The following is a 12598-nucleotide window of genomic DNA, read 5'->3' on the forward strand; positions in this document are numbered from 1 at the left end:
GTTTATATGACGTGATTTGAATTTGTTTATCCATTACCTGATTGATATAAAAGCGATTTACAAAGGGATTTTTACATCTGTGCAGCCTCAAAGTAATACACCAGGGAAACAGGACATGACCCAGTGGACTGAGAACAAATGGAAAATATTTATTTTGTCTGTATTTATTTAAATGACATATTTTCTAAGAGAAAATTCCATTATTAAACAAAAAAAAAAAGATTATGATTAGAACAAATAAATCTTCTCCTACTTTTTAAATAATCTTGGGTCATGTATATTTTATAGGATAATTTGTATTAGTTTGTAGGATGGGTGCCAATAGTTCTAGAGGACACTGTACATTAGGAATAATGTGAGTGATTATTGCAGGACTGAAAATTAGGATATTAGTTTGGAGGGAATTATAAAGACAGCGTGATTTAGAATCATTAGAAAATAACTTACTTTTTTGCTATTAATACCCTGCATACAGTGATTTGAGATTTTTTTTTGTATATCTCATACTAAATAGTTTTAGATCTTCAAATACAACAAAACAAAGGCAACCTGAGTAAACACACAATACAGTTTTTGTTTATTTTAATTTATTGAAGCAAAAAAAAAAAGTTATGCAACAACCATCACCAATGTGAAAAACTAATTGCCCCCTGAAAATTAAAATCTGGTTGTGCCACTTTTCGCAGCAATAACTGCAACCAAATGCTTCCAACAACTGGAGATCAGTCTTTCACTTACTTCTAGTACTAGGACTCTTATGCTTTAGATCATTGTCTTGCTGCATAATCCAGTTGCACTTGAGTTTCAACTTATGGACTGAAAACCGGACATTCTCCTTTAAGATTTTCTGGTAGAAAGCAGAATTCATGTTTCCCCTCAATTATTGCAAGTTGCCCAGGCCCTGATGCAGCAAAGCATCCCCACACCATCACACTTCCACCACCATGCTTGACCGTAGGTATGATGTTCTTCTTGTGGAATTATGTGTTTGGTTTATGCCAGACGTAACGGGACCCGTCTTCCAAACAATTCCACCATCTACTCATCAGTCCACAGAACATTCTCTCAAAACGTTTTAGGCTCAATAAAGGTGTGTTTTGGCGAAATTCAGACGAGCCTTAATATTCTTCTGGGTTAGCAGTGGTTTTCACCTCGCCACTCTTCCATGGATGCCATTTTTGCCCAGTGTCTTTCTGATAGTGGAATCATGAACAGTGAACTTTATTGATGCAAGAGAGGCCTGTAGTTCCTTTGATGTTGTCTTTGGCTCTTTTATGACTTCCTGGATGAGTCGTTGCTCTTGGAGGAAGTTTGAATGGTCTGCCACTTCTGGGAAGATTCACTACCGTGCCGAGTTTTTCCATTTGGAGACAACGGCTCTCGCTGTGGTTCTTTGGAGGCTCTGTAATCCTTCCCAGACTCATGCATTTCAATCACCTTTCAATCTTCCTCATCATTTCTGGAATTTCTTTCAACTTTGGCATAGTGTGTTACTGATTAAGACCTTTTAACCACCTTCATGTTGTTGGAAAAGTTCTATTTAAAGTATTGTAATCAGGCCTAGTTGTGTCTAGTCCAGCTGAACCCAATTATGAATGCAGTTTCATAAATTCTGGGAATTAGTAACTACGGGGGCAAATACATTTTCACACAGGCCCAGTTGGTATTGGATAACGTTTTTTGCTTCAATTAATAACCATCATTTAAAAACTGTATTTTGTGTTTACTCAGGTTGTTTTATCTTTGATTTCATTTTAATTTCTGTAACAATTTAGTATGAGATATACGCAAAAACAGAAGAAACAGCAAATACTTTTTCACAGCACTGTATAATATAAAATTTGTCTCAAATGAAAAACCATCATTGAAGCCTAACACACTGTACAGTTGCTGGTAATCAAATTCATCTTAATTTTGTCCAATGGGGTGCAAACCTTTAGCACTTGACAGTAGTTATACAGTTCTACATTACGAAGAGGAATTCCTTTTTTTTTTTTTACGAAGAGAAAATTGAAATGCAGTGAAAAATGAAGAAAACCATTATACTTCGCTTACCTTACTAAAAATTGCGTGCAAATTGGTATTTAAAGCCAGTCATAACATGGTTTTGTCATGAGTAGCCTCAAGAAATATATATATTATATATATATATATATATATATATATATATATATATATATATATATAGTTATTGACAATTTAATTTAATAGTTAAATGCTACAACAACCCAAAAAAAAAAAAAAAAAAACAGTTTCTGCCTGACCAGACCTGTGTGAGGAACATTTGCCGTGGTGCATTTAATAAAAGGCATTTAAAACGTATAATGTACACTGAATGGCAAATAATTGTATAATTCATCAATGACAAATAGAATGACAAGAAACATTAATAGTCGGTGTAGGAATATAGAGTATGTGAAATCCATTCTGTTCTATCTATCAACTGATTTCTTTCTGCTCTTCGTTGTCGTCTAGAGGGATGCAAACTTTTGTACTCATTTGTATTAGGAGATCTGAAATGTACTTTAGACGTAAAGAGAATGTCTACAGTTGTTGAACATCTGGCTAAAATTTCTCTCAGAATCCCATCACCCCACCGTTGATTACTTTTCAATAAAGGCACAATCTTAAGTGGACGTACCATGTTTAGATCAATTGGGCTTAATTTAGATCTCTGGCCTACATCAGCTGCATGACTAGACTTAAATTAGGTCCCATAAGCGATCCAGTCTCTCAATAGTAGCACAGCTGTCGTTATTCACCCCACGTTAAAAATACACACCCACGTGTCAGACTGGTTAAAAAGTATCTCTTATTTAATAGAACATATTTTCAACAGATCGCAGAAAAGCCTCCATACCCAATAATAATAATAATAATAATAATAATAATAATAATAATCATACTATAATTTAGAATTTGCACTTATTTCAGCAGGGCAAATCAACTGACCATGACAATCTTTCCAGCATATAATGCAACCTGGATCCTGAGCCCACAGCAGTTATGTAGAGCCTGAGAGTCACAGGGAAAGAGCAGGCATTCTTTCCCAACCACAATATATAATCACTTATAATTCTGTATTTTTTTTTGTTTGTTTTTGCTTTTTTATATATATATATATAGAGAGAGAGAGAGATGTTTAACTTAAAACAGGAAAGAAGGGGACATACAGAATACCACTTTTTTGGTATCTAAGTAACTGTGGCAAGCAGCACTAATACAAAGTGAATAAAGGAGAGGGAGTCGGCCGGCCCGGTGTGTTTCGGTTTTCTGTACATGTCTTGTGATACTAAATTACTTCTTGCTTCATTAGAGTGAAGCTTTACACCTGAAACGCAGGGTCTCTGCCAAACACTGAGGTAAAAAGGTTTTCCTGGAGAAGAAGAAGAAGAAGAAAAAAAACACAACAACAAACAAAAATACTATTACAAAATCCTACAGAGATTGATTTATTTATTTATACATGTATTCAGATTTAAACCGTTGGCTGGAAATATTCGTACCTTTTACTTTTAGCTCATCATGTTGCAGTTGAACTGCTTATTGCCAGAGTGCCATCTGAGTTTGAGAGAGACTGTCCTTTCAGCACAGGATCTGCACACAGAAATATGACACCCCTCTGAGACACGGACTTGCAAAGAAAGAACACCATTTAGTAAGGTGTGAGGGAAAAGACACACATTGGTGTGAATGCGCTGATGCTTAAAAATAAAGAAAGAATAAAAAGCTCGTAGTTAAGCAGAAAATAGCAAAGCGCAGTCTCGGACTCACAGAAGTAGGGGTGCTCCATGGCCTCCTGGGCAGTCAGTCTCTGTTGATGGTCATAACGCAGCAGCTTATCCAGCAAATCCAGAGCTTCGGGACTCACCAAGTGCTGATTCTCCGGCTGAACAAAGTGCTCCCAGCGCTTTCTTGTTTGCCTGGAGGGTTGTTCAAATGAAAAATGAGCGCTGTATCAGTAACAATATGCAGTGCACGTCCAGAAACGGTGTTGTTATCCTTGGGGAGATTTTATGGAAATTAAAGACACTTCCCGGTAGGGCTGCGTCAAAAGCTATTTTTTCAGACCAAGTACGAGTACATGCTATTGGTGCTCATTGATACTGATAGCAAAGTGAGTAACCTCTCTCTCCCATTCATATATATATATATATGAGCTCCATTTGACCATGAGAAGGCCACATGTGTATTCATGCACTTAAGTTTGTTCTTTATAACATGTTTTAGCTAGCTACATTAGTTTCCTTGGATCGAGTAGGGTTAAAATGGAAAGCAGGTATTACTTCACTTCCAAAAAGGGCTTCTCTATAGCCATTAGTAAAGTATGTGTTTTTTGTGTTTATTGCGTTGAAATTAGTCATTGTCGACAGAGGATCATGGCTAACCGTCAAGAACAATATACTGGCGTAAGAGCTGCTAATTTTCACTCAAATAGCATGGCCTGTAGACATTTTTTTTTCTCACCCAGCCAGTGTTTGCAGCAGCTCGCAAGAAACTCTTTGAGCTGATTTTTATATTTCATAAGATTTAGGTTACTTCTATTGTAGGAAGATGCTACAGATCCTCCTCTTGTTATTTTAACAGAGCAGTTTACAGTCTGCTCTGATTGCCATCATTATTCTTGGAATACGGTCATTAGCATGAGAATGTACAAATAACCATGGTATTAAATGAATCCCTGATTACCAATATAGGTATCGGTGCAAATCTACCTTCCATATAGAGTTACACAAGGTACATTTTCAATACAACATGGTAAATTATTTGGTTGTACAATTTTCATTACCACTAGATGCTGCATTAAAAAAAAAAGGAAAAGACTGTGATGATGGAGAAAATCTCTAATTATGCAAACCAATCACTACACAGGAAAAGATGTGTGTTATATCCCTATATTTAAAAACAGTTAAATAGTTAAATAATTAAGGAACTTTATCTTATTGCAATGTACGGTCTGATTAGTCTTGGCCAATTTAAATCCAGCAAACATTGAGTTTCTACTCAATACTGAAACTATTACTCAATAGTGAAATTTTATGGATGTTATACACCTTCTACATAGAGCTGCACTACAACGCTTACCTGACTGAACATTGGGATAAGACCGCCACGATGGGAAATTTTGTAATTAAGTCACACTTGTGTGACTCATGATATTATATTTATTTATTTGCAAGCGTCTCATTTTTCCCCGCTCTCTCTCTCTCTCTCTCTCTCTCTCTCTCTCTCTCTCTCTCTCTCTCTATATATATATATATATATATATATATATATATATATATATATATATATATATATATATATATAAATTTGAATTCATAACATGAAGGAAATCGTAATTCAGCATTAACAATCTGAATTTGTTCAAATACTTTGTGCATTTTCCCCCTTTGTTTATTTTTGACCAAATGTATACTTTTTTTTTTGTATTGTGAAATTATCTACTATTAGTGTTAAGGTCAAAATTCTGGTATTATGACACCACCACTTCCATACAAATTACAAATTAACCTACACATTAAAGAATTGGACTTGCACTCACTGTCCGAGCAGGTCTTTGAAACGTGTGTCCAGTTCAATGTGATACTTATTAAGATAGCTGTAAAGTTCTTCGGTCCCGAGGACCTTAGCAATACGAACAAGCTGTGGAGGAAAAAAAAAAAAAAAAAACATTTTGGTCTTTAATGATAATGCCTTATTTTTCATTGAAAGCATAGTTAAATTCTATGATGTGTAAACATTGCCTTATACCTGGTCATAATTGTCCTGGCCATGGAAAAAGGGCTCTTTCTGAAAAATCATACTGGCGAGCATGCAGCCCAGGCTCCACATGTCTAAACTGTAATCATACATCTGCAAAGCAGGAAATAACCAAGTGTGTTTAGGATATTAGGGAAATACAACAAAATAAATTCTGCAATGTCTATAGACGCTATACCTGATAATCAACCAGCAGCTCTGGCCCCTTGTAGGATCTCGATGCCACCCGGACATTATATTCTTGTGCAGGATGATAGAACTCGGCAAGACCCCAGTCTATCAGGCGCAACTGAAACGCATACATGGAGACATATGGCAATATTTAAAGCTACAGTGTGTAGGAGTTATCTTCTAAAAATGAAACTAAAAAACAAAACAAAAAAAAACACGATTCTTGGGCCAGGGGATGATAAAATACTCTGACGTATAATCTGGTGTTCCTGAGCTGCTGTGAATCACCCTGACAAGTCTGTAATAGACAAAGCTGAGTCAGGCTCAAACACATCTAATATCCTCACTCCACACCTTTAGGCATGAAAGAAGTCAGACTGCACGGTGACGGAAAAGAGCTAGCAGCCAATCAAGGGAGACAGATAAGTGATGGGGTGAAAGAGATCGATACTATATTATAAGAGAAAAAGCATTCAGGACTGGTGGAGTGTTCGCTTTTTCTCTAGTTGAACAGGTAAGTCTGATTTGGTGGAAAGCTAGTGAACGCTACATGGCAGTCAGACAATTTATCCTGAAGTTATTTTAGTTAGAGGACTTATGATTGCTGGCTAGTAAACTAGCCATCCTGTATCCAAGTTTCTACATTCTTACTGCCAGTTAGTTTAAAGTTTGGCAATACACTGCACAAATTACCTTTCTCATTTGGTGATCTATCATCACGTTATGTGGCTTTACATCCCGATGCATGATTCCCATGCTGTGAGAGTAATCCAGAGCCTGCACATGAACCAGAAACAACATTGAGCAAGGTTCTCAATAGGGCTGGCAATAAGGCAGGCAATAAGGCAATTTAAAACGTATTAGAATACCCTTACCTTTAGAAGTTCATACAAGTAGAAACGAATATCAAAATCTGTTAATCTCTGGTAGAGATCCTATTAATAAGAATTAAACATTTAAGATCGGAAACACAAGTCTACCAAACAATAAATTCCATTATACAAACTGTCTTTATGCAGTTCTCCATTTATACAGCTCAAATATCATTTCATAAATACATTAAAGTACAAATAAAATGTTACCTTGAAATCTGTGTTATTGATGCACTCAAAGACAAGAGCTGGTGTTCTGGACTGAAATAAGAACGGATAAGATTAGTCCATCAATTATTCATCTTGATTTATCTAAACTGAGAATGGCCCACGCTCAGGCTTGGCAGACAGATGGAGGATGTTGTGACAGAAACCTACCACGGGATCCTTGACTGTGTCCACAAGGCGAATTATGTTGGTTCCTCCTCTTAAGTTTTCCAGGATTTTGATCTCGCGCTTGATCTTCTTCTTCTTGACAGGCTGCAAAAGTGATAGCATGAGAGTGAGAAAGAAGCCATGAGTGAAATCCCTTGCGGATGTTGCTGCAGACCGGAACTTCAGGAAAGTTTCGCTTTCAGCAGAGCACCCCTTGACGAGTCTTAGAAATGTACAACTGTTCAAATATTTATTCCTGAGCATTATTGAATGTGGATTTGAAGTGTTTTGCGCCACATAAACTGGAATTAAAACTGCAATTACAAGCCCAATTCCGAAAAAGTTGGGACAGTATGGAAAATGAAACAAAAACAAAAAGAGTCGTTTGAAAATTCAATTCACCCTGTACTATATTGAAAACACATTATTTGATGTTTTACTTTGTGAATTTAATTTATTTTTGAAAATATACACTCATTTCAAATCTGATGACTGCAATACACTCCAAAAAAGTTGGGACAGTTGACTGTTTACCACTGTGTAACCTTTTCTTTTACTAAAAATTATTAAGCGTTTGGGCGCTGAGTGAAGACGCCAGTTGGTTAAGTTAAGCAAGTGGAATTTTCCCCCATTCGTCCATTATGCATTTCTTCAGCTGCGTAACTTTAAAATGCGCCACACATTCTCAATCGGAGACAGGTCAGGACTGCAGCAGGCCATGCTCGCACCCGCACTCTCTGCTTACGCAACCATGCGCTTGTAATCCGGGCAGAACGTGGTTTGGCGTTGTCCTGCTCTGGATGGCAGCATATGCTGCTCCAAAATGTGCATATATAAATCTTTATGCATTAATGCTGCCCTCACCTTAAGTACAAGTCACCCATGTCATGGGCAGAGACATGCCCCCATACCATGACAGACGCTGGCTTTTGGACCTGATGCTGATACCAGCTTGGCTGGTCCTTTCCCTCTTTGGCCCGGAGAACACGACGGCTGTTTTGTCCAAAAACAAAACATTTGAAATGTTGACTCATAAAACCACAAAACACGATTCCACTGTGCTACTGTCCATCTCAGATGAGACCGAGCCTAGAGAAGTCGGCAGCGCTTCTGAACAGTGTTGATGTAACGCTTCTGCTTTGCATAGTAAAGCCTTAACTTGCATCTGTGGATGGTGTTGACTGACAAAGGTTTTCCAAAGTATTCCCGAGCCCATGTCAGGATCTCTATTACAGACTCATGACGGTTTTCATAACGGTTTTTAAGACGGTGATGTCTGAGGGATCGGAGATCATGCGCATTCAGAAGTGGTTTTCGTCCTCGACCCTTTACGCACCTAGATTTGACCGAGTTCCTTGAACCTTTTAATTATATTGTGCGCTGGAGAAGTTGACATGCCCAAAATCCTACCGATTTGTCGTTGGGGAATGTCGTTCACAAAGTGTTGGATTATTAGCTGATGCATCTGTTGGCAGCCTCGACCCATCCTTGCCCTTGAAGAACTTTTTTGGAGGCTCCTTATAGACTATGATTAGACGATTGCCTCACCTGTTTCACAACACCTTCTTATTTCAACTTGTCGCATCGCTATTAGTCCTAAACTGCCCCTGTCCCAACTATTTTGGAACATGTTGCATGCATCAAATTGAAAATAAACCTTTATCTTCAAAAAAACGATGCAGTTGATCAGGTAAAACATCAAGTACCGTGTCTTTATATGTTTGTTGATTAAATACAAGTCAAAGTAAATTCACAAATCACTCCTCTTTGGTTTTTATTAGCATTTTCCATACCGTCCCAACTTTTTCAGAATTGTATTTGTACAGCAACCTGATATTCTTTGTGCCTTACAATGATTTACATTGCTGGGCTTTAGATTAGGAGATGAACAACTTCCTGTAAGAAACATTAATGTGACCAGAAATTATTAGAGCTTTAATAACTACATAATAACCATTAATAGTAGTTGCTATTTTCTGAGGGGGCTAAGATTTTCTGTAATAACTATATAACAACAGTGATTAAACCACAGCTGTGTTAAATTCTCGATTCTGATTGGTTAGTGACTGAGAATAATGCTGGTCGCGAGTCAAAACACAAGTTCGTACTAATACACTCATTCTAACACATTAGCATTTCTATAGTAACAACTCATTCAGAGGGACTTGCTCTATGGATGATGTACATAAAAACTGTTAACCTCTCACAAACATCCCACAACGATCAGAATGTGCTGTTCCTTAATAAATGAAAAACTTACTGGCGAACCATTGTGGAATATGAGGAATAAGACACTTCAGGGTATGTTGTTATAGGTAAATAATCAACTTCAGGGTGGTTACAGTAACACCGCTTTGTGTCAGGCTGCATCTCACCACCCTGTTGTGGACTACTTTTCCAACATCAGCACCCTACCCAAGTGTTTAATTCCTTACACAGCAGTTGATAAGAGTTGATGGAAATCTCATCACATGAGTAAAGAAAATCTCAAGCTCCTTTTAATAATCACAGCTCTACGTCTCACCTTGAGTATTTTCACCACCACTCGGTCATTGCTGTTGATGTTGATGGCTTCAAACACTTCGCTATATTTGCCTCTTCCAAGCTTCCGGACCAACTGGTAATCATCTTGGTTGCTGAGAGAATGTGAGAAATGAGATACAAGAACATAAAAATAAACTGGATTTATACTTTATACAGTCAGAGGCCTCGAAGTGTGAAAGTACAGATTTATTTTACAAACTATTTTTAAAAAGATGTGGCTTTTTACTGATCGAAGCCAGATATATTTTATTTTTTTAACTTTCCGACCAACCATCCATCCACCTTCCATACCGCTTATCCTACACCAGGGGCGTCCAATCTTATCCGCAAAGGGATGGTGGGGGTGCAGGTTTTCATTCCAACCATGCAGGAGCCAGTCATGGGGAGTCTGGCAGCTATCTCTGGGGGCACCCTGGATGGTGTGCCAAGCCACTGCAGGGTACAATTGCTCACACATTCACACCACGGACAATTTGGAAATGCCAATCAGCCTATAAAGCGGATCTTTGGACTGGGGGAGGAAACCAGAGTACCTGGAGGAAACCCCCGAAGCACGAGGAGAACATGCAAACTCCGCGCACACAGGGTGGAATCGGGAATCAAATCCCCAACCCCCGGACGTGTGAGGCAAGTGCGTTAACTACTAAACCACTGTGTTCCCTTGTGGGCTTGACAGTAGTCATGTGTCGTTGTCTCCGAGAGTGATTCGTTCATTTTGTGTTGACCGCGCATGCGCTGCAACATCCCCATAGGTTCTGTACAGGAAACGGACATTAGTTCCCCTCTCGAGTATTCGGGTTCGAGTCGTTCGTTCATCACGTCACAGCCCCACTGCATTCACCCTACGAGGCGGTCACAGGATGAACGAACGACTCGAACCCGACAACTCGAGAGCCGAACTAATCATCTCCGTTTCCGGGGAACAGACGTGACAAAATAAAAAACGACTCAGATCGGGAGGTGAGACGAGGCGAGGTGAAGGAACACACCGCGTAGCCTGAAGACCCAGCTAAGAGATTAATCAATCATTTCCGTTTCTCATAACTCCGCCTTGGCTGCATTAACCCATAGTTTATTTTCCATTCCAAATGTGATCAACGTTTGCGTACGTCTTAAGACGTGTCGGGGAATTTGACATCTAACATTTTAATTATATTCTGCTATATTCAAAAGACACGATTCAAGATTAAAATGACCCGAACTTCCCATCACTACTTGACAGATCCCTAGGGATTCCCGGACCCCGCTTTGAGAACACTGTGTCATGTACATTTTCCCTTCGGCTCAGGAAGGGCTGTCAATGAGCTGATTTGCTGAATCAGGTGTATTGGGAGCAGGGAACACATTAATATTTGCAGGACGGGGGGGGGGGGGTTGGTTTAAATGACCACAGTGGGGAACCTTTATAGCAAATAAATACAACGGGAAGGTTTGTACCTCCAGCTAGGCACGTGTGCTTCATAGTCCCAGTAATCTTTGCTCTTCAGAGTGTTCACATCAGCGTACACCCGCGCTTTGCTGGTCGCCGGACCAGGCATGGCGGGCATGGGCGAGGATAGATCTGCCTTTTCCCCACCGACCACAGCACTCCCAACACGACACCGCAAAGCCGGCCTTGTCTTCTCGCACCTCTGGTAACAGCCTGGTTCACTGTAGCAATGTGCGACTGATCTCTCCGGTGAAACAGGCCCGCAATGCAGCTGGGACCATGACCTCCTGTTCAAACCCGATAAGGAGTGTCCGAATGTGCCGGAAAGCAGCCTGCACGCTTTCTGACACAGCGCCAGCTTAATAACGCTGGTTAGGAGAAATTTCACCAAGACCGCATAGCTGGCTGCGTAGATCTGCGATTTACTGGCGTGTGATTAATAGCTGGATCGCTAAGCGACACGCATATGCATGAACATCTCACCTGTCAAGCGTGCTAGTCAGCTTAGCGCACAACCTGCTACGCATGTAATTACTAGCTAGTCTTGCCTGCAAACCATTACAACCAAAGGGTTATAGCTTATATATCTCATCCAGCTATGATGCTGAATCAACTGAAAATGAATGCGACTTGTTAAGCGTTACGAACATTAATGTAACATTAACGTTAATTCTGGCTACCACTTTATTAGCTATTATTGCTAGCTAGGACGAATTAATCAATTAATTAAAACAAAAACAAACCATAAATAATGTACTACAGAGACCAGTTTGGTCGGATATTCCTTTAAATAACAGCGCGTAGATATATATTTTTAATCCACATTATTATAATCATGGTAACGGTCACAAGCTAAGCTAATGTTTGAGAATTCACTAACACACATATATGTATATACACGGATAGCTAGCTAACAAGCTAGCTCGGTTCGTCAGCGACGTCTCGCGACTCTTCGAAAGTCAGTCCAAACCGGTTATATCCAAAATGCCCAATTTTTGGACACCGGTTGCCAGCTACGCACTGAATACACGACTATTAGGACATTTTCCCAAATAATAATAAGAAGAATACAATCTTGATATTTTTCCAAATGTTCCGCCGAGGGGGTGGAGAGATCCCCTGCACTGCTTAGCTAGCTCACTCACTCACACCCCTTCTGTTTCAAACCGCAGAATCAAACACCGTATCCCAAACCACTTCCAATCGGATATATAGTGCACTGCGTAGGGCGCACAATCCCAGCTTCTTCACCATATTTAGTGCACTTGTGTAGGAAATTATGCGCCATTGGGTATTTACCCAAAGCTGCTGCTGTTTTGACTGGAGAACCGGAAGCGCTCAATAAGCTTCCAGGCGACGGTGTATTTTTATTTATTTATTTATTTATTTATTTAAAAATAAAAAAAGGCTGATTAAACGATTTAAAATCTCTGAAGGTGTGCTA

The 12598-nt window shown here is 39.2% G+C and overlaps 1 protein-coding gene across 1 annotated transcript; it reads right to left on the bottom strand.

Moving 5' to 3' along the window:
• Nucleotides 1-2795: 2795 nt before the first annotated feature.
• On the bottom strand, nucleotides 2796-12290 carry csnk2a2a (casein kinase 2, alpha prime polypeptide a). The gene is made up of 12 exons (XM_017477970.3): nucleotides 11163-12290; nucleotides 9706-9817; nucleotides 7185-7286; nucleotides 7017-7067; nucleotides 6810-6869; nucleotides 6628-6711; nucleotides 5942-6052; nucleotides 5755-5856; nucleotides 5546-5646; nucleotides 3775-3923; nucleotides 3507-3597; nucleotides 2796-3376 (listed from the first exon to the last, which is right to left on the bottom strand). Exons 1-11 carry the CDS (start codon nucleotides 11270-11272, stop codon nucleotides 3524-3526), a joined length of 1056 nt encoding a protein of 351 aa, XP_017333459.1. The 5' UTR covers nucleotides 11273-12290; the 3' UTR covers nucleotides 2796-3376; nucleotides 3507-3523.
• Nucleotides 12291-12598: the final 308 nt, after the last annotated feature.

This window comes from Ictalurus punctatus, chromosome 10 (assembly GCF_001660625.3).
Source record: "Ictalurus punctatus breed USDA103 chromosome 10, Coco_2.0, whole genome shotgun sequence".
NCBI lineage: Eukaryota > Metazoa > Chordata > Actinopteri > Siluriformes > Ictaluridae > Ictalurus > Ictalurus punctatus.

Bases quoted from the DNA above. Each gene is read 5' to 3' on its own strand.
- csnk2a2a (XM_017477970.3), bottom strand. From the start codon at position 11,272: ATGCCCGCCATGCCTGGTCCGGCGACCAGCAAAGCGCGGGTGTACGCT. The intron at 6,870-7,016 runs GTAACATTTTAT...TCTTATTAATAG, and splicing joins TCAATAACACAGATTTCAAG to GATCTCTACCAGAGATTAAC. The intron at 5,857-5,941 runs GTATAGCGTCTA...CCTGCTTTGCAG, and splicing joins AGCTGCTGGTTGATTATCAG to ATGTATGATTACAGTTTAGA.